At 40.4% G+C, this 20,968-nt stretch overlaps 1 protein-coding gene across 1 annotated transcript in view; it reads right to left on the bottom strand.

The window, feature by feature from the left end:
• ptchd4 (patched domain containing 4) overlaps positions 1-16,407 on the bottom strand; it is a 40,433-nt gene extending 24,026 nt beyond the window's left edge. Inside the window, exons 1-2 of the mRNA XM_063902717.1 lie at positions 15,808-16,407; positions 60-555 (exon numbers count right to left, since the gene is read on the bottom strand). Of these exons, the coding sequence (XP_063758787.1) occupies positions 60-555; positions 15,808-16,407 (1,096 nt within the window). The remainder of the gene's footprint in view (positions 1-59; positions 556-15,807) is intronic.
• Positions 16,408-20,968: the final 4,561 nt, after the last annotated feature.

Genomic DNA, 20,968 nt, shown 5'->3' with positions numbered 1-20,968 from the left:
CACAGACACCCATGCAAAACACACATCCAGTCTCAGTCACGACCCATGCTTTCACTCACCCATGGCAAAGAACGGGATTCCCAGCAAAGTAGAGTTGAACTTCCCGTCCGATATAAAGAAGATCCCTGCAGCCGTCACGTTGGCGATGCAGATGGTCAGAACTCCCAGCAGCCCCAGGAACGGTTTCCCCCTCAGGCAGTCCCGCATGGAGCTGGAGATGGTGGCGGCCAGGAGCACCAGCACCAGACTGACCAGCACCTCCCCCTTTGCCAGAACACCCGTTTGGTGGAAGTCCCGCCACAGGCTGAAGGAGGTGAGAGACTGGATGTGGAGCTGGTCAGACGTGTGGGGCGCCTCGGCCGTTGATAGCCTGTTGACAAGTGCGCAAAACTCGTTCTCCCAGCGTTCCGCAATGACATCCTGCACCACGGGTCCATGGTTGCGGAGGTAGTAGGTGATCTGGACGGCACGTGCAAATTTGACCTGCTGGTCGCGGCTGTTTGCCGAGAAGGACACACCGCCCAACTGGTGGCCGATGAAGGACACACGGCCATCCTGAAAGGAGTTTACAGATACCTGGTGTTAGCTTTGATTAAAGGTATTACAAATGCATTGTTGAACTGTTTTTAAGGCTCCCCTTCAGTGGAAACCAGTTGTGTTGTCCTTAACAGCAGACAGAAAAACAGCAGTGTTTGGGGAGCAGCCAGCTGTAGTACATATTGGAAAGTTCCAACCCACACAGAGCAGTGCAGCAGCAGCCCTCTGACAGATTTGCTTCAGTGTTTATTTACCATTTAACTTGAACTCACTTTACTGCTGTGGACAAAACTGGGTTGGAAGGTTGATGTGCTGCATCGTTATTATGAATAGTTCCATTTTATCATATCCTCCTGCGAACCAATTGTGTTTTTTGTTTGATTTCCTACCTATTTAAGGTTAAAAAAAAAAACATCTTGCAATTCAGACTTTTAAAAATATATTTAACTCTTTAATTTTACAGAATGTCCACTGTAGAGGACGTCAGGGCCATTTCAGTGTGAAAAGACAGCTAATATTAACAGATAAAGTATGTAAAATATTATGCTGAGAGATATTAATACAAGAATAAATTCACCTTTATTTAAAAAAGAAGAAATTGATCTAAACATTGCTGTATAATTGGCAACTAAAAAACTAGTAAGGTTTTTGGTGAATGCTGCCAAATCTTCAAAGAATTTGCAGTCAATGTACTGGGAAAAGTACTGAACTGGACTCAGTATGCACTGGTTGTAAGGTCATCTTGACTAGTTTTATGGATGGTCTCCATATTGGTCTCCAATTGACCATACTCAAAAGGAGCAAAGTTTGAATTCCTGAGGCAATTTGCATTTTTCATGGCACCACTTAAAATAAAAAAACAACAATGGAACATCTGTGCTCCCCCTGGTCCACAGAGGGCTATGTCTTTCCTGCTTGTCCCTAGCGGTGTCTGTATCTGTCTGTTACTCCTGCATCTTTTCCTCTTGTTCTTCACCCTCTTCTATCCCAGGTGTACAATCTCTCTCATCATCTGAGAGCTCTAAATCTGAATCTCCCTTTAATATCTGGTACAGAATATGTCTGCTTTAGTTCTGTCTCCTGCAACAACGTTGAGTCATTAAGTCTATGAAGATGGTCCTGATGTCCACTAGAATGGACATTTATAAAAGAGCTGTTATTTCCAAATATGTATTATTAATTATTAACTAATAAACTGCTTTCAGAACTAGTTATATAATTCCTAACATGTTAATAAACAAGAAAATTAATGATTTTCATAGTTAAAATAACAATAAATCAACAATATTTGAAATACCCGTCCTCCTCCTATCAAATGTTGCTGTCATGCTTGCCATTTTGGTTGAAAAGAAAGAGAAACTTCCCAGCATGCAATGTTAACCAATGACATATCACTGGAAAGCCCAGGATCTCCTCTGTACGGTACAGCAGGGATTGATAGAGTAGCCCAAATGAATAAAAGGAGATGCATGTAAACAAAATGTCCACTACAGTGGACCAAGACCACCAGACTCAGAGACAGTTTTATACTGAGCTCTGTGAATGTCTACTCACATCTGTTTATAGTACACATATACACATATCTATATATTATACATATCTGTTTATAGTACACATATCTATATATTATACATATCTGCCATATACATCTGTTATACGTAATATATGCATCTGTCCATACCTCCTCATTCAACAGTGTAAAGTATTAAAATGCTTCAATGTATTCCACATAAGTATATATTTCACATCCTCAAATCTTTATTGTTGTTATTGTAAATATTCTTCTCTCTTTTTGCACTATTTTATTTATCTTATTCGCACCATGTATGTTGAGTTGTTGGAGGAGCATGGGATATAAGATTTTCATTGACAACATATGCGTTGTATATGCTGTGCATATGACCAATAAAACCTTAAACCTTGAAATTAGTCAGTGGGTTGGGTCTCAGGAGGATACATAGCACATGCTGGACATTACAGTGACAAGAGTTTGAAGATAATTTGATTTGAATTGAGCAAAGCAGTGAAAAGCTCAGTGAGGCAACTGCATAAAAAAAGAGTCTGTCAGTCTCTCAGTAAGAAATACAGATTTGAGGTAAATGGTTGCACCCCATTTCTAAAATGTAATCCGTAAAGGTTGCTAAGTATATGCATATGATGCCATCATTATGATAACGTGTGTATATTAGGCTACTTCACATGGGCTGGATAATATGGGAATTAACTAATGTTTGTGGCAACCGTATTGTAGGGTTAACAGTTTTTGATACATTACAAACAATAATGTGGATATAATGACATAGCGGGTAAAGGAAAATAACTAAACAGATAGTCTCTTTTTTAAGTTTATCACTTCGCTGTAACCTTTAAAACAAGGAAACGACAACAATTTTGACATACTACGATATTACAATATCCAAAATCAAAGATTATGTATATTTTTATATGACTATCCATATACCGTAGTTTTAATATATTGCCCATCCCTAAATACAATGACCCAAAGGTCTCTGAAGTTTCCAAGTTATGCTAACTATGAGGGTATTTTTTTTACGCAAACCTTTTCTAGTCATTATGTAGCACTCTCATTTAGCTAATTTTGACAATATAAGGTCATCCTTTTGGCAGCTTTAGACACAACAATTGAGGATACACAATTTTCACTCAGAGCGTTCGCATACTCCCTGTGATGATGAAATTAACTTCAAACAGACCAAAGCTTACGACAACTTGCTAACTGATTTCTCTTACAATTTCTTAGAAAATATCCCAGGTACTATGCAAAAGCTAATGGTAAAACACCAAAACCTGTAAACTGTGTTACTGCACTAGCTCACTTGGGCCAACTTTCTGCAAATTTCATATATGCTAGTTTACACCACCCACTGTTGAAGGTAGCTATGGCTAACAGGACTCATGTCATAGGCTTACAAAACGTTAACTGACAAACCACAAACTTGAGCAGCTTCACTTAAACAGACAGTTTGTTGTTAGTGAACCAACATATCTAAACCCGGTGACACTCCCAATATGACAATTACTCTTCGCTTGTTAGCCTCAACACAGCTTTTGACAGGTTAATTGGATTTATTTGTTTACTGAGACAAAAGCAGAGTCAGTAGTAGTCAGTTTTATATAAAAGGCAAGATAAAGAAATTATAAACAGCAGCGACATTCTAAGCAGTTCCAAACAGTATCGTACGTAATAAAACTGCTGTATATCACTGCTGAGCAGACCACCATTTAAGTCACTATTTCAATGATTATATCCTGCTTCAAGCTAAAGCTGGTTAGGTTAACCCTGCACTTCAACATTTTCCTTTGCTTGTACATTGGCTTTAACTTTCAAATATTAAGTGGACTCTGGGTGTATGAACAATTTAAATCTGCAATGCATTTCCTGAATAGTATGATTAATATAATGCACATATTCAGATGTTTTATATATTAATACATACTTTCCTTAATGAAATGGATTGAGTAAATATTTAATCGGCCACACTCCCACTCAACACTGTGATGCATGACACTGCTTTATTGTTGCAAACAAAACAATGTCAACGTTAATTCGCAGCTCATTGTAGATGTGATATATCTTGTTTTGAACGCGATAATCCAGCGGTATCAAACAGCCGTAGTATGCTGTTCCACAGCAGGGAGCATGATATAAATCTCACGCTTCTAGATAAATAAATCCAAGTGATTGTTTGTTTCTAGTTCTGTTAATAATTCACTGCATTGAGAGAAACATTGAAAATGATTTTGCTTTGGCATTTACATGGGCAGTAATATGAATTAGCGGTGATGGAAACTGCACCTTAATGTAACATAATTGACAACATTTATAAATAAAAATCCAGAGTCTAACATTTAATACAAACAGTCACCAGGAAAGTTCTGCCAATTGTGTGTGCTACATTAATATTCTCAAATCACTCGTACTCAGTGTTTAATTTTTCATTTTAGGACATCTTCCAAGTGTGTTTATGTAATGTTATCACTGTAATTGCTAAATGGAACAAAAAAAGCTTTAGCTCTAATTTTGTTGTGTAATTGCATAAAGCTTGAATCAATCTACTGTACCACGATGACCTTACAACTTCACGGAATAATTCCATAATCGTCTGCAAAACCACATTTTCCCAACACATGCTCATGCCAAGTGCAGTGCTAAAGAACATGCATAGTAGCAGCATGTATAATGACACCAACATCTGGGCAACAATGTATTTACAACACCTCCAAACTGTTTGTGTTTGAGCTTTTGAAAAATGCTCTAGCTTTCTTTTCTATTCTTGTTTTTGGCACCTTTTAGCAAAGAGAGGAAAAATAGTTCTCAATGTGTGAGTGTTGTGTGTGTGTGTGAGTGTGTGTAAGGGTAACGAATGAGAGTAGGTGGAGGGATGGAACACCACACAAAAGCAAGTATTTCAGTAAAAAGTGATATGCAAAGGGGAAATTACACTTCTCGAGCTTTCTGAGAAAAAAATCGAAGTGATGGGAGGCCGAGAGAAGCGCCCAAGTTTCAGCGAAACATTTAAACAGACAAAGCATCCAGTTTGTATGCTATTACTGTTTTCTAAGGCAACTTTATATTGATATTTGTGTGTATTTACAGCCTTTGGTAGAAGTATGAGAAAGAAATTGTGCTGCAGTCTTGCAAGCAAAAGATGCTATTGAGTTGCATCATGGGAATTGGACAATGTAGAGTTTTTGTCGCCTGACCGAGCAGAAAACTCCGGATTGGGAAAGTGAAGCCAATGCAAGACTGCCTTAAACCTGCACTTTTTGATGTTTATGAAAAATTGCCCGAGTACTCACTTGATTTATTGTTATTTATCAGTAAAATTATTATTTATGAACCAGGTTGTGGTCTAAATAAGTTGTTTCATGTCTTACTCAATACAGCATGATTGATGTTCCTTTTTTAGCTATTGTGCAATTTATGATAGTAGACATTTATAGGGTATGGTTTAGGGCGGGGCTACATTAAGTCTGCTAGACACATGTTTAATTATTATCTAAAATCTTGTGGGAACACATGTCACACCCTCCCTTGCCTCTTATTGGCCTTGATATTCCTACCCTCACCCAAACCAATTATTATGCCTTAACAAAACGTCCTAACCAATCAAGGGAACAAGACTTGGCAGTCAGTGGCAGTGTATAAGTCATGCATTTAGCATAGTAGGAAAAAAATATTGCTGTCATTCTGCATATTAATTGGACGTATGCATCTCCGTACATTCATAAAAACAGCAACCTTCACTTTTTGATAACATAATGGAATCAAAACATTACTTGTTTCTGGTTGCCATTGAGAAATAATAAAGCATTAATTGCTTTGGCAATAAATGCACCATTTTCTTAGCTGTCCTACTTTCATTCCATTCAATGTTATCCTTTTAACCAATTTATGTATTTAGGCAGAGTTTGGGAATTAATTCAGTATTGATATATCATGCTGAATGGCTAATGCTGCAGATATTTCCGAGTTCTACAGAGTTTTGGGAGACATCTAATGATTGTATTGACCATTTTTGTATTGCCATGTACTCAAACGTACCCTGGGGCGAGCCAATTATTGAGATACATATAGCTAACCCATCAGCAATTTCTGTGCCTTGTCTGTTCTGCCATTCTCCAGATCCCCTCCCCTGCAGCATTTACGTTGTCAGACCTCCTTCTGCATATCAGCTGTGTTCCTGCTGCCTTGTCAGTGCCACTCTCACCTCGGATTTTATGATTTATTATAGGGAAGAGTGGGTGTAAAACAGACATTGACCTTAGCTTGACATTGCCTGGCAGTATACAACCCAAACTACCACATAACTTAAATCAATCAAGCATTCAAGACTCCAGAATGAAACGTGAAGCTTAATCTTGACGAACATGCTATTGTTAGAATGTGTATGTATTATAGAAATAGCACACCTCTGACTGTTTTGTATAAATCTATTTTGACGGTCAGAACTTTTGTCTACAGAAACCAAGAGCCACCAGACCTGATTTTTATAAAGTCCCTTATTATCCTAAAATGACATCTTAAGTATTTCATTATCTTTAAACATCAAACTTGTATCGAGGATAATTGGCTAAAACAATTACTGTAGCAACACAAAATCCAATCAAGACAAGTAACACTTCTTTTGTTCTGACAGCTGAACTGGCGGCGTTGGTGCCACACCGGAGACATTTTATGTTGGGAAACATTTTCCCAGGGAAGCGATTAGAAGTCGGCCGGACTCTCTAAACACTGGATTGTTTTAACTTATCTTGAAAAATTGGCTTCTAGGGGAAAAAATTCTGCAAATGTGGCATATATCGACCGCTACATGTACAGTTAGGTCCATAAATATTTGGACAGAGACAAAGTTTTTCAAATTTTGGTTCTGTACATTACCACAATGAATTTTAAATGAAACAATTCAGATGCAGTTGAGTTGCAGACTTTCAGCTTTAATTCAGTGGGTTGAACAAAAAGATTGCATAACAATGTGAGGAACTAAAGCATTTTTTAAACACAATCCCTTCATTTCAGGGGCTCAAAAGTAATTGGACAAATTAAATAACTGACAGTAAAATGTTCATTTCTAATAATTGGTTGAAAACCCTTTGCCGGCAATGACTGCCTGAGGTCTTGAACTCATGGATACCACCATACGCTGGGTTTCCTCCTTTTTAATTAAGCCGGGAAAGCGTTGCCGCATTTCTACCATTAAAACCGCTGTTGCGTCATTCTACCATTGAAGCCGGGAAAGCGGATATGTCATTTTCTGGTAAAAGAGCTCTGTGGTATTTTTTTCGAGCAATCATTGCAACTTAGTCTACTGCGAAGAGAATTCTGAAGTTAGATATTGACAATCTGCACAGCGCTGATAACATTATTGCTGACGACTTTGAACCTATCGAACCAATCGACCGGGATTTATGGGTAAGATATATGTTTGAAGACGGCGATCCAGGGGTGAAAGTCGATTTACCTACGGGGGCCACACCGCTGCAGGTATTTTATCATATTTTTACTGAGGAACTCTGGGCGCATCTTGTTACCCAGTCGAATATTTACAGTGACCAGGCTCAATGCACTGCATATAGAGCAAATTTGTCAAAGTGGTCACACGTGACTGTGCCGGAGATGAAAACATTTGTTGGTACGAAGAGACTAGAGCTCTTGGAGGAGATGAAGACCCATGGCCTGAACGCTTGCGGCACAATTTGTGCCAATCGGAAGGGACTCCCAAAGAGCGGCAAACTTACCAGGAGAGCCTCATTGGTAAAGCATGAGTTCAGGGTAGCTCAGAAGGGCGACCTCACCATCTGTATTTGGCAGGACATAAAAACCGTCATGGTGCTGTACAACCATCACGATCCAACTGAGACGGGGATAGTGAATCGAAGAAAAGACGGAGCCCACCAAATCCCGGTGGTAGTGCCAGCTTGCCTCGCTGACTACCAGAAGCACATGAAAGGTTTGTTTGACTGATTTATGGACTAAAATGCAAATATATGACCATTTATTATGTATTGTATAAAAAAGCTTTAAAGCTTATTTTCACTGCTGTCTTTTGAGTTCAAATGTGTGAGTGTCATGTGTGGTGTCATGTGTGTGTTCCAGGCGTCGATCTGCTTGATCAAATGGTTGGCTACTAAGGATTCCAGCATCGATAGAAGAAGTGGTGGAGGAGGGTGTTTTTCTTCTTCTTGGCTGTGTCCTGCTACAATGCGTACATTGCTGCAAGTCTGTTGGAGGAACAGCCTTCAGAAGCAAGTACAGAGGCTACAAAAACTGGCTGGAGGACCTGGCAGAGGAGCTCATCACACCACTCACAACAAGGACTGTTCCTGTGACTCCTCCTCCTTCTCCATCTTCTCTTCCTCCTTCTCCATATCTTCCTCCTTCTCCATCTGCAGGACCATCAGGAACCAGAGGAACCATACCTCCTCTTCCTCCTTCTCCATCTGCAGGAAGCAGAGGAGCCACACCTCCTTTTTTATTGAAAATAGTCCTGTTCTTGCACTGACACTTTACTTTAACCTTTTTGATTGCTCTTGGGATTGCCACTTCATCATGCCTACCACTTGTGAACTGTTTGCACTGAAAGAGCAGAGCCTTTACACTTTATTTTACATAAGTTATTTTGTTTGTTTTATTGTTTTTCATTTTGCTGAGTTTGTTACATTTTTTATTGAAGGTGTATATAAATAAACGCAATTTCTCATGAAAGCCACAGATGTAAGCTCTACAGAGGCTGAGAAATCAATTATTTAGTAGGCATTAACACAATTGCTGAATTTCCAGAAAAACTTCAGGTTTTAAGGGGTTATTCTAAAATCGCCCATAGGTTTTACACACATTTTTTCCAGGCGTTTTAGGCCTAAATGGGTTAATGCTCTGCCAGGCCTTTGCTGCAGATGTTTTCAGTTGCTGTTTGGTTGTGGGCCTTTTTGTCTGAAGTTCAGTCTTTAACAAGTGAAATGCATGCTCAATTGAGTTGAGATCAGGTGACTGACTTGGCCTTTCAAGAATATTCCACTTCGTTGCTTTAATAAACTCCTGAGTTGCTTTGGCTGTATGTTTTGGGTCATTGTCCATCTGTATTATGAAATGCCGCCCAATCAATTTGGCTGGATTTGAGCAGACAGTATGTCTCTGAACACCTCAAAATTCATCGGGCTGCTTCTGTCCTGTGTCACATCATCAATAAACACTAGTGACCCAGTGCCACTGGCAGCCATGCATGCCCAAGCCATCACACTGCCTCCGCGGTGTTTTACAGATGATGTGGTATTTTTTGGATCATGAGCTGTACCACGCCTGCTCCATACTTTTTTCTTGCCATCATTCTGGTAGAGGTTGATCTTGGTTTCATCTGTCCAAAGAATGTTCTTCCAGAACTGTGCTGGCTTTTTTAGATGTTTATTAGCAAACTCCAAACTAGCATTTCTATTCTTGAGGCGTATGAGTGGCTTGCACGTGAACCCTCTGTATTTACTTTCATGCAGTCTTCTCTTTATGGTAGACTTGGACATTGATACGCCTACCTCCTGGAGAGTGTTGTTCACCTGGTTGGCTGTTGTGAAGGGGTTTCTCTTCACCATGGAAATGATTCTGCGATCATCCACCGCTGTTGTCTTCCGTGGACCTCCAGGTCTTTTTGCGTTGCTGAGTTCACCAGTGCTGTCTTTCTTTCTCAGGATGTACCAAACTGTAGATTTTGCCACTCCTAATATTGTAGCAATTTCCCGGATGGGTTTTTTTCTGTTTTCGCAGCTTAAGGATGGCTTGTTTCACCAGCATGGAGAGCTCCTTTGACCGCATGTTGTCTTTACAGCAACATCTTCCAAATGCAAGCACCACACCTCAAATTTACTCCAGGGCTTTTATCTGCTTATTTGATAATGGCATAATGAAGGAATTGCCCACACCTGCCCATGAAATAGCCTTTGAGTCAATTGTCCAATTACTTTTGGTCCCTTTTAAAAGAGGGTGGCACATGTTAAGGAGCTGAAACTCCTAAACCCCTTGATCCAATTTGATTGTGGATAGTACCCTCAAATGAAAGCTGAGAGTCTGCACGTTATGTGCATGTCCATTATATAACTATAATTGGAATATGTTTCAGTAAACAGGTAAAAAAACTAAACTTGTGTCAGTGTCCAGATAAATATGGACCTAACTGTATTTCCAAACCATCACCGCATTCCAAAGATGTATATACGATGTGACGAAAATGGACTCTGAAAAAGCAAGTATGGGATTGATCAAGTTATACAAGTTGTTTTCAATTGGCCTGCATAATAATTAAAACTTGATCAGCACATTTTCTTGGATTGGCATTAAAAACACTTACAGTATATGTTGACTGAAATAATATGAATGCAACAGCTTTGTCACTTTCCACTTGGTTAAGATGAAAACTGAATCTCAAAGCTAACAGCTGACATGAACAAAACAATCATACTGAGCCATGTAAAAAAAGCTTTGTCCGACAGAAAATGTCAGGACCATGTTGTTGTTTTCCTGGATTTTTTGTAGAACACTCTCCTTGTGTCTGCTTTCAATTATTGTCTTTATGTTTTCCCACCTTTGTGATTATCTGCCATCCTAATTCTGTGTGTGTGTAATCACCCTTTTCCCCTTTGTTTTTGCCTGCCGTTTTCAGCTGTGTCTTGTCAACATTATCAGTTCTGTCTACATATGACTTTTCCTTTCCAATGTTCTCTGTCAGTTCGTCTTCTATGTTCCCCGGTGTGGTTTGCCCAGTTTCCTGTGTGTGTTTGTTCCATGAGTAATTCCTAGTGATCCCTAGTGGATTTGCTAGTGCTATCCCAGTATAACCTTAGCCTGCTCCCTTAGCTTGTTGTTTTTTTTAACTGTTGTTGTACAGGCTATAGTTAAAATGAATATACCTGTGTGTCAGGATTCGGCACTTTGGTCCTACAGTTTTCCATAAACTGTGGCAGAACAGACCGTATCAGAAAAAGGAACCAGGATTGTTTAGGAGTTTAGCCACACTGAGGTCTAGGCCTGACACAGGCAAAAACTGCTTGGTTATTTTATAACATTGAAAGAACTTGAAGACTTGCTTAAAAACGTTGGGTAGGTATGATAGAAAAACATGGCATTTCAGTCTGAAAGTAAGTTAATGCACTCTTTTATTTGCAATCCATTCATTGGGTCAAGATTAAGACATTGTAACATTGTCTGGATATAGGATGTAATGTACCACAAAAGATGGTTGCAGAATTACCTTTCAAAACAGGGAAATTAACATTTTCTAAGAGGCTGCTTAAGACGGCAGTCTTATGGTGGAGAGAATTTAAAGATCTTGCACTTCTTGCACTTCAAAATTAAATACCATTTTGCTCTGCTACAAAGCTATAAAGTCAGTTTACATTGTCTGAAGCAGCAGTCAATACTCATTGAGGCCTGAATGGTCGTCACTGTATCTATCAAATGTCATGGAAATCAGCCAATAACTAACCCTAAGCCAAAAACATCAACCTGCCGGTGGCGATAGAGTACAATTCACGGGGAAAGTCATAACAATCACACAGTCTTGCGAAGTTTCAATTTGGAACAAAGTGGTGAACTGTTCAACCAACCAAAAAACCAACAAGCCAGCTGACATTCCCATCCCAGGCTGGTAGTGTGGCTGATAAATGAGCGCAAGGATCCTTATTAAAACATGTTTTATTTTCTGTATAGCTGATGCATCATTATTTCTTGGCTCTCAAAATCTGTGAATCATATTATTCCCCTGACAGCTTGCTTGACTGGAAAAGCTGAGCATAGGTCACTGTAACTATGCAACATAGTTACTCCATGTCTTGGGCCTACTGGCTATAAACATACTATTGTTGCTATATATCCAATCCTTTGATGTAACTTTGGCACTTTACTTGGCAATCAACATACTGTAATTACCATCGGACAGCGGCATGATGATGTGATTTCTCTTTGTTTGAAGTACGATTATACCACAGTTCAGTAACTTTGTCACATCTTCATAAAAGGATGCCCGACTGTACATTATCGATTTCCTTTTTCGCATATGTTGGAATTGTCCAATTTGATCTTGAAGCCCCATATGCTGATCTTTCTTTATCATGTTTTTTGTATTTTATTTTCGTATCATCTGACAGTTAAAAAAGATAAAACAGCTAAAAATACAACAGACAGGGCAAAACAAAGCGTACACGTTTCAATCGTTTTCTCCTGGGAACAGAGATAAAGGTCAGCTGAGCAAAAAGTAGGACTTTACGAAGACTCTGTCTGTATAACAAGCACAGAAATAAACCCTGGTTGTGACATCAAAGAGGAGGATGAGGGCAGAAGAAATCAGGCAAATGAATTGGCCCAGACAGCTCGTCAAACAGGCAGACGGAGAGGAGAAGGATTAAGGAACATGGGGAGTGTAGAGCGCCTGATACAGAGAGAGGAGGGAAGTCAAATCTACCTTCAAAACAAGAAAAAAAAAAAACAAACATTTTTTATTTAACATGTTTTCCTTCTCTCTTGTCTTTCCTAGGAAATTGTAGATCTATGAATATTCAAATATGCAGATATCACATGCCACATGTTTGAGCCTTGAATATGAATGACTGACACTCTGTCAGGCCCAGATTCAGATCAGAGGGTTTATTTCTGTATTCAAAGTGTTGTTAGCATATTTTTCCTTCATGTTGTTCGTTAGCTTGTAACATTATTGGTTATGAAACACAATATTATCCAGTGACTGGATTTTTTGGAGGAGGGTTGAAAGAAGCTCCAGGGTGTGGTTCATATCCAAGAACTCTGCCATGCTTGCTGTCGAACTGTCACTATAAGAACCCTTGCGCTCTATAATCACAAGTCTGCTCTGAGCTAGGCGTGTCAGGACAACGATTGACTTTAAAGATTTGCTTGAATCTGGGAAGTAGCTAATCTATCCGGTCAGGAGTACGTTTGAATTTTACATTTGAGGGCTGTACAGAGACTGTTCCCTCACTGAAAAAACTAAAACATTGACTTTAAAGTATTAGGTTAGTTGAAAGCAATAATATTAAGTTGAGCGTTATATTTTTTATTTAAACGTAATATTATTGCTTTCAATTAACCTAACAGTTATGGGACATCTGTTGACATGATACGCTTAATAAAAGACAACATTTCAGTTTTTCAGTGCTCTTCAGTAAAGGAACAGATCTCTTGGGACAAATCTGGCAAGATACATGTCATAATGTTTAAGATCAGACCTTTTAGGGGTCATACAAATGGTAAAAACACATTTTTGGAAGAAATCCAATGTTTATTCACTAAATGATTAATCGAACTTCAAAGAAAACCATCAGTAAGTCAACTGAGAATGAGATAATCATTACCTGCAGCGCTTGTGATTATTTTCCTTAGATGCTAAGCTGATTGTTTTCTCAATTTATAATTTGAACATGTGAAAAATGACCATCACAATTATCCCGAGGTGACATCTTCACATACATTTCTGGATACACATCTGAGACTTCTGCCATCACAAAACCATACAATTATTTAATGACATAGTGTCAGTGAAGATAAGCCTCTCTAAAGACTGTTAATGCTCCCTTGGATATGAAAGTGAGGGGAACAATTTTCTCTTCATAATAAATGTCATGCTGATCATTTATGTAAGAGGATATATTGTGTAGCTTACTGTGTTGTGAAATACACACGATTTCACGAGAGATGATTTAATAGCATAAGGTGTATGATAGGTGTATCAATGAATTGATGATGGCTGCGTTCCAGTGGAGGTCATGTGGCTTGTACTACAAAGCAAGGTTAGCTAGCTCAACTTACCATAACAAACTTGATCTCACTAAGCGGCCCAAACTAGCCTTTTTTGCATTTGTGTAATACAAATTTAGATCCGCAGACCGAGAATGGTAAGCAAGTGGTGCTTTTTCTATATGTGCATAACCTACTCCGGAGGCTCACTGTTAACATTATTGATAACACAGATGCTTTTTTACCTTTGAAAATAAAAAAATGAAAAATCAGTTCAAATTACTGTCTTCTTTACATCTACATGACAGTAAACTTCACAATCTTTTTTAACTGTGCACAAAACAAGACAGACAGTGACATCATCTTGGGATTTGGAAACACAGATCAACCTTTTTTCTGCATTTTCTGCATTTTCTGCAATTTACTAGACTTGACAATTTATCAAGATTTGGAGTAGCAGCCCTAATCGGGTCAAAAACTACAAAAGACAACCAATTTTTGGCTCCCACAAAACAAGAACACGTTTTGCATCCCTTCACATAAATATGATGCAAACATTGTGCAACAGGACGATGAATGGCCTCACACTACACTGCTGCTGCTCGGATAGCTCACACTGCTGAGGCAGATCTCAATGGAAGTTACAACCCACTGTGATACATTAAAGATGTGCCACTGTCAAGTTGAGTCTACAGTATGTGTGTGGCTGATGTACAGTGACGTGTACATCAAACTCGTGTCACCTAGTGTAGAATAAACTAGTTGTTAATGTGTGTGCATATGTCCGTCTAAATCTGTACCATAGACGTACTTTAAATTTACCTTATGGCAACCTAAAAGAGAAAAATTCAAACTAAACCCATATTCTTTGTACGTACGGCTTGCACAATTGTGGAAAAAAAAGTATTTTGATCATTTGTATGGATTTTGACATTGGGATATGGTCAACCATATTTAAGGGATGATCCTTTTGCATCATTATTCACATTATCATTGAAAAATTGTTCAAAATGATCATGGTGAAAGGATCTGTACCAAACAAAAATGTTGTATAACTGTGTAAAATACAATGTGTAGGCCGGGAATATCTCTGCAGCTCCACATTACTTCATTCAAAATGGTATTTTTACCACGTAATTTGTCTTACACGAATAGTGAGCTTTCTGCAATCTCAATACATCACAAGTATATTGTGGTTTCGGGCAAATGTTTATGAATTTTGCAGCACTAATTACATGTGTCTCGTGGTGGGACAACAATGGACATATTTTGAATCTGTTTTAAAAGGAAACTGTTGGCAAAAATATCAAATCATGCATTTGTGCAACAGATTTGGAGTATATAGCCTCGTACATCTAGCAGCAGGCTCCATCTGCAGAGCACATCTGCACTTGATGCATTTGTGGGCCTACTGAGTGTGCACCTGTAGTCAACATACAGCTTCTTCACATGCTCTGTTGTATGCGCTTTAAGTGATCGAAACAGCTGCAGTCATCTCACAGAGAAAATGAGAGGCAGAATCCAGAAATGAATGCAGTAGAATATATTAGCTACATGTGATGCTTCATGTGCAGCCAGCAGAAGGCAAGAGGGAGACACTGCATTAAAAAAAGGCAGGATATCCCTATGTGTGTGTGTGTGTGTGTGGGGGGGGGGGGACTGTGTGAGTGAATGTGTGTAAGGACAGAGAGCAGGCAGTACATGCAGCCAATCAATTCACCTGCACCAACAAGGATGGTGAAAACTGTAAAGCCGGCTGTGTGTTATGGAGAGAGTTCCCTCACCATCTGATATATGTGACAATCTGCAGCCCCCCCATCACAGCCTGAGTTAACTGAAGCCCATTCAGAAAGAGGGCCAGCCTGCCTCAGCTATCACATGCTGCTGCTGCTGCTGCTGCTGCTGCTGCTGCTGCTGCTGCTGCTGCACCGTCACCACGGGTCTGATGGGGAGGTGTTTTTTGGGAGGGGGGTAGTGTGTAGGCCTGGTCTGGCTTGACAGCCATGCAAATGAAATCTCACCTTTAACGTTGTGTTTGGATAGCTCACGGGCACCTTATGGAAAGTGCTGTTGGAGAGCACTGCCTGCCTGATATCTTCGAAGATGGTGATGATATCATCCAAGAGGCAGCGCTTGTCCCGGTGGCTCAGCACGCAGAGGTGCGCGAACGTGTAATTGAATCCCTTGTAATTCACGTGCAAATCCAACACCTGCTTGTGGACCTGCAGGACCTGGTCGGCCAGCTCCAGGATGTTCCCCCCGGACTTGGCCAGCAGGATCAGCCTGCCATATCTGCCCGGGGTGTGCAAATCCGAGTACAGCTTGTGCTTCGACTGGTCGATGGGAAACAGGCTGTTGGCGAGACTCCGCTCGATCTTGGCCAGGCTGTGCGTCGGGGCGACAAGCACCTCCAGGTCCGTCTCCGGCTTGAATCTGCTCAGCACGGTAGATCCGAAAATGATGGTGAGCACGGCGGGGACTGTGAGGAAGAAAACGGGGTGCCTGCTAACGAATAAGCCCAGCCAGTAGAACGAAGCCTTGAGCCCTCTGTGTATCACTTGCCGCAGCATCCTCCACAAAATCCCGCTTGCAGATGCCCCGTCTCCTCCGATGAAGCACATGTGACATCAGACTCCCGGCTTAGTCCATTTCGAGAACCACCATGCACTCACTCACTCACTCACTCAGTCACTCACACACACACACACACACACACACGCGCGCCACAACACCTGGAAAAACAGCACTGCAGCAATCTCGCTGCAAGACGCACGGACGCACATACAGACAGGCAGACAGTCAGAACACCATCGCACATCGGCCGATCGAGACGAGTCCACGGTGTCTGGTCTCACGCCATTCTGCCTCCGTGTGCTGGAGAAAAGCCGCCGGTCTGCTGAGCTGCAGCGGCTGCAGTGGCAGCGACGAGCCGCGGCGGTGTGAAGAGCATGTGTGCCTGCTGTCTGCTGCCAGTCCGCTGCTTCACACCAGCCCCGGCGCCTGATTTATGTACTTAACTGTAACCATGTGGAGGGGATGAAGGAGGGGAGGGAGGAAGAGGAGGAGAAGTAGGAGGAGGGGGGTGATGCCTGGTTATTTTAGGAACAGCGGAGGCAACAGGCAACATGAGAGTTGTAAAATATGTTTCCTGCTGCTGCTGGTGGCCGAAAAGCACTTACAGGGATGAGTCAGTGTTCATGAATGGGGAAAACCCGCCTTGTGTTATTGCTGGGTTCAGTTTACAGGCCAGGCAAGGTGGTGTGATAGAACCAGGCCAAACAGATCCACCTTTATTCTATTTTTTTCAAAATACAATTTTAAAAACCTGTTTTGGTGGCTTGTAACTATGTGCACAACACAGACATAACAAATAATTAACAATTACTATGTAAAACATTCTATTACTGGCTGATTTGTTTTGCACTACCCACAACCTATAATTTAACACTGTGCAATATAGGTGTCTGCATTCCACTTTAATAAATACAGTTTTTATTTTTGTCTCTATCATTATTGTCTCTTTACTTCAAAAATGTACAATTCCTCTCTGTGGGACTAATAAAGCATTTCTGATTCTAATTTGTGCATTGCCTTGCATTGGTTTGGGATGTATTGGTGTTGCTACTTTGGGAAGCAATGCTACAGTCTAAGCATCATGAATACAAAAGCTCCCTTGAAAATGTCATGTCCTCAATAAAGTCAGGGCTCATATGCTCCAGATTTGATGAACATTTTGGAAAATGTCAGAGTAAGGCTAGCCGAAACCATGGACCAGGAAGATTTAGCTCTATTGTTTAGCAGGCTTCATTTTTAGAAAGCTCAAAATTAGAATCAAATGAATTGCCAAGTAGGTTTGCAAATACAAGGAAGAGGCATGAGTGTTAGTGGTGCGTACATACAGTACATACAGTGAGAGGAATTTGATTGTAAAAAAGAAGCAATTAGTTATATTATAAATATTATTATTATTTGATTAATATAATAAATTAAAGATGTAGACATTCTTTGTCGGACAGTACAAATATGAAAAATATAATAATTTAAAGTCGTATCTTTGACCAGAAAAGTGCAAAATAGAAAGAGGGGTGTGCAGGATTAAAAATATTAAAGTGACCTAGGTTTGATCACATGATGTGCATTAATGTTATGCATAGTGTCTTTAGAGGATGTAGGACTCATGTCGGTGGAGTTCCTGGGCCTTCTTGATGAAGGGCCTGGGGCTGGACATTTCCTTGAGCTGTTATTCTCAGGGGGATAAATTGACCTATTCGACCTCTCTAGTGGAGAGGTTAGTTAATGTAGAAATGTGCTGCATTTATACATCAACTAACCTCTGATGTTATATGTTAAAATGTTTGGTTTTGGTAAAAAAAAGCACCCCACCAGCACATCCATAACTGTTAAGGCAGAGAGTTGTACTGCTGCAGCAGGAAGCTTTTGAATCAAAATGTTAAAGGTCCATCAGATGCTAATGAGGGGAAAGTGGCTAAAATGTTAACAGTAACTGTAAAAACCTAAGTGTTCTGTCAAATTTGTGTTTGTGAAAATAATGTCACTATGGGATGTCTCTACATTTTTTCATTCACAAAATAGCACACCTGTTAATGCCATTGCAAAACTGGTGATAGCAAGAAGGACACACACACACACACACACACACACACACACACACACACACACACACACACACACACACACACACACACACACACACAAACACACACATACACACACACAAAACCCAGTCCTTACTCCATATTTTATTCAATAATGTGTTAAATACAGGAATGCATTTAGGTATTGCTCTACGTATGTGCTTTTGTTACATAATGAATGGAGTGAGTGCAGGAATATAAAATGTTATATGATAGTAAATGAATAGCAATATATTTTTGGCGGTTACGACCTTGAGGCATTAGTATTGTTGTAGAAGTGTCAAAGCTTTAGCAGCACTTTATTTGGAATCCATTTCATGCATTTCAGTCAGATTTCAACGCTGAGTGCAGCTGAGCTTGCAGGTCAATGGAAATAGATTCTGCACCGTCTTCACATTTACAGGGTTAGCATTAACTCTAATGTGAGACACTGCACTCGGTTTGAATGAATCATGCTTTGTTACTTTACAATAAGCAAGGCAAACCATTCGGCCCAGACGTTTTATTTACTGTTGACGTTTGGAAAAAGAAAAACCGAAGACAATTTTGTCAAGGCAAATCAATTTCCCAGTATTGCCCCTTACAAAGGCCTAATTAATTAAATAATAATAATGAGAATAATACATTTCTTTTGTATAGCACACTTTAATCTCAACATCATCTCAAGGACCTTCACAAGTCAATGATAGTGGAGTCAAATGATCTACGAAACATATTTGAAATATTAAAGCTGCAAGCAGCGATGAGCGGGTCTGAGACGCTGGCAGGATGTTGTCACAACGTCGACATGTGTCGCGCAGGTGTTTTCCAGAGTCACTCGTTAGAAAAGGCGGGAAGTTTCAGGCCGATCAGACGACTTTCATGGGAGTTACAGCATTAACACAAACATGATCTGTCGCCATGGCAACGGCATATGATGACATCCCATAATACTCCTAGATGTGTTCAGGGCTGCATCAATATCAAACATGTTACGTTTTAGGTCATTTGGAGCATGTTAACCGGAGTTAAGATAAAAACGTGTTGCCATGGCAACGGCATACGATGACAATCCCATAATTAACATAGAGCTGGTCAGCGTGTGGCCAGTAACCATTATCTGCAGTCTGGTGCGATTTGGTTGATTTTCCATTGACTTACAATGACAACGTGTTTTATGGCGAGCATTGCGGTTTCCATGGCAGCGGCCGACCGTGAGATCGTCGATTCTGCTTAGAAATGTTGAGGCATGGACCAGTGACACACAGGCGAAGATTGGAGGTCGATCGGATCGTGTCCATTGGAGTTACAGCGACATCGTGTTTTATGGCGAGGGATGCGTTGCCATGGCAACGCCACATTTTGTAACGTCAATTTTGACGTAGAGCTGTTCAGGGCAGCATTGTGAACCATCATGTGATGTTTGGTGACTTTCTGAGCATGTCAGTTGGAGTTATGACATCATCGTGTTCCACGGTGAGGAGTCGCCGAAAATCGTATGAACGCGAACTTTGGCGCTAAATAACGGCTACGTCGTGCAAAAAAAAGTTAGATTTCGTGATATCGTTTTGTCGCCCATGTCTCAAGACGCTACCCGACGATTTTCGAGCCGATCGGACAAGGCCCCTCGGAGGAGTTCGTTCAAGTACGAGGGCTGAATTTTTTTTTTTAAATGGCCGACTTCCTGTACGGTTTTTCATACAGGCCCAAGAGGCTTTTTTGGACCTGGATATGCGTAGCGATTTTCGTTTGTTTCCGAGAAAGTTAAAGTAGGGGGAGTTAACGTTAAAAATGGAAGTGGGCGTGGCCTGCGCAATTTTTATCGGAAAGTTCCGAAAACGATTTCAGACGTCTATTTTCAGCAGCGCTGGCAAATTTTCGTGAGTTTTCACATATGTTGCGGGGGTCAAATTTGCGTTCAAAGACGCAAAATAAAAAGAAGAATAATAATAATTATACTGTCATGATCTCGGACACTTTTACTGGGCTTTTGCCCCTCGTTTTCCCTGTTTTGTGCGGCCTTTGGTGGCACGTCGTTCGCATCGCGAACGACCAATTTCAATAGGGTCTTCGACGGCCTCTGGACTCAGACCCTAAAAAAGCAGGACGTACAAAACTAGGGAGCTTAGTTTAAAAACAGAGCATACATGGTTAAGAAGAAAACTTGGACATAAAACCAGGACAATCAGTAAAATGAGGTCCAGAACAGGTGGGTCTTAAAAGTGTTAATGTACGTTAGGAAAGACAGGGATGAGTCCAGTTTGACACCAAAGATCGTGACAAGTGGGAAGAGAGGAATGGAGTTGGAATTGATGGTATCAGCTTTGTATATTTAGTGTGGTGTTCCAATGAGAATGGCCTCTGATTTGTTGGTATTTAGTTGGTAGGAGTTATTGCTCATCCAGTTTTGTATGTCGTCCAGGCATCTGGAGACTTTGGAAAGGGCCAGATGTTTATCACGAGCAGTTTGTGTTTAAACCTGTGTGTCATCGGCATATGTGTGGACGTTGATGTTATGGCTCCTCAGTATTTGTCTCAGGGGGAGCAT

The sequence above is a fragment of the Eleginops maclovinus genome, chromosome 15 (genome assembly GCF_036324505.1).
Source record: "Eleginops maclovinus isolate JMC-PN-2008 ecotype Puerto Natales chromosome 15, JC_Emac_rtc_rv5, whole genome shotgun sequence".
Classification (NCBI taxonomy): Eukaryota; Metazoa; Chordata; class Actinopteri; order Perciformes; family Eleginopidae; genus Eleginops; species Eleginops maclovinus.
The sequence above is the reverse complement of the archived record's forward strand: the minus strand, read 5'-3'. Positions and strand labels throughout refer to the sequence as shown.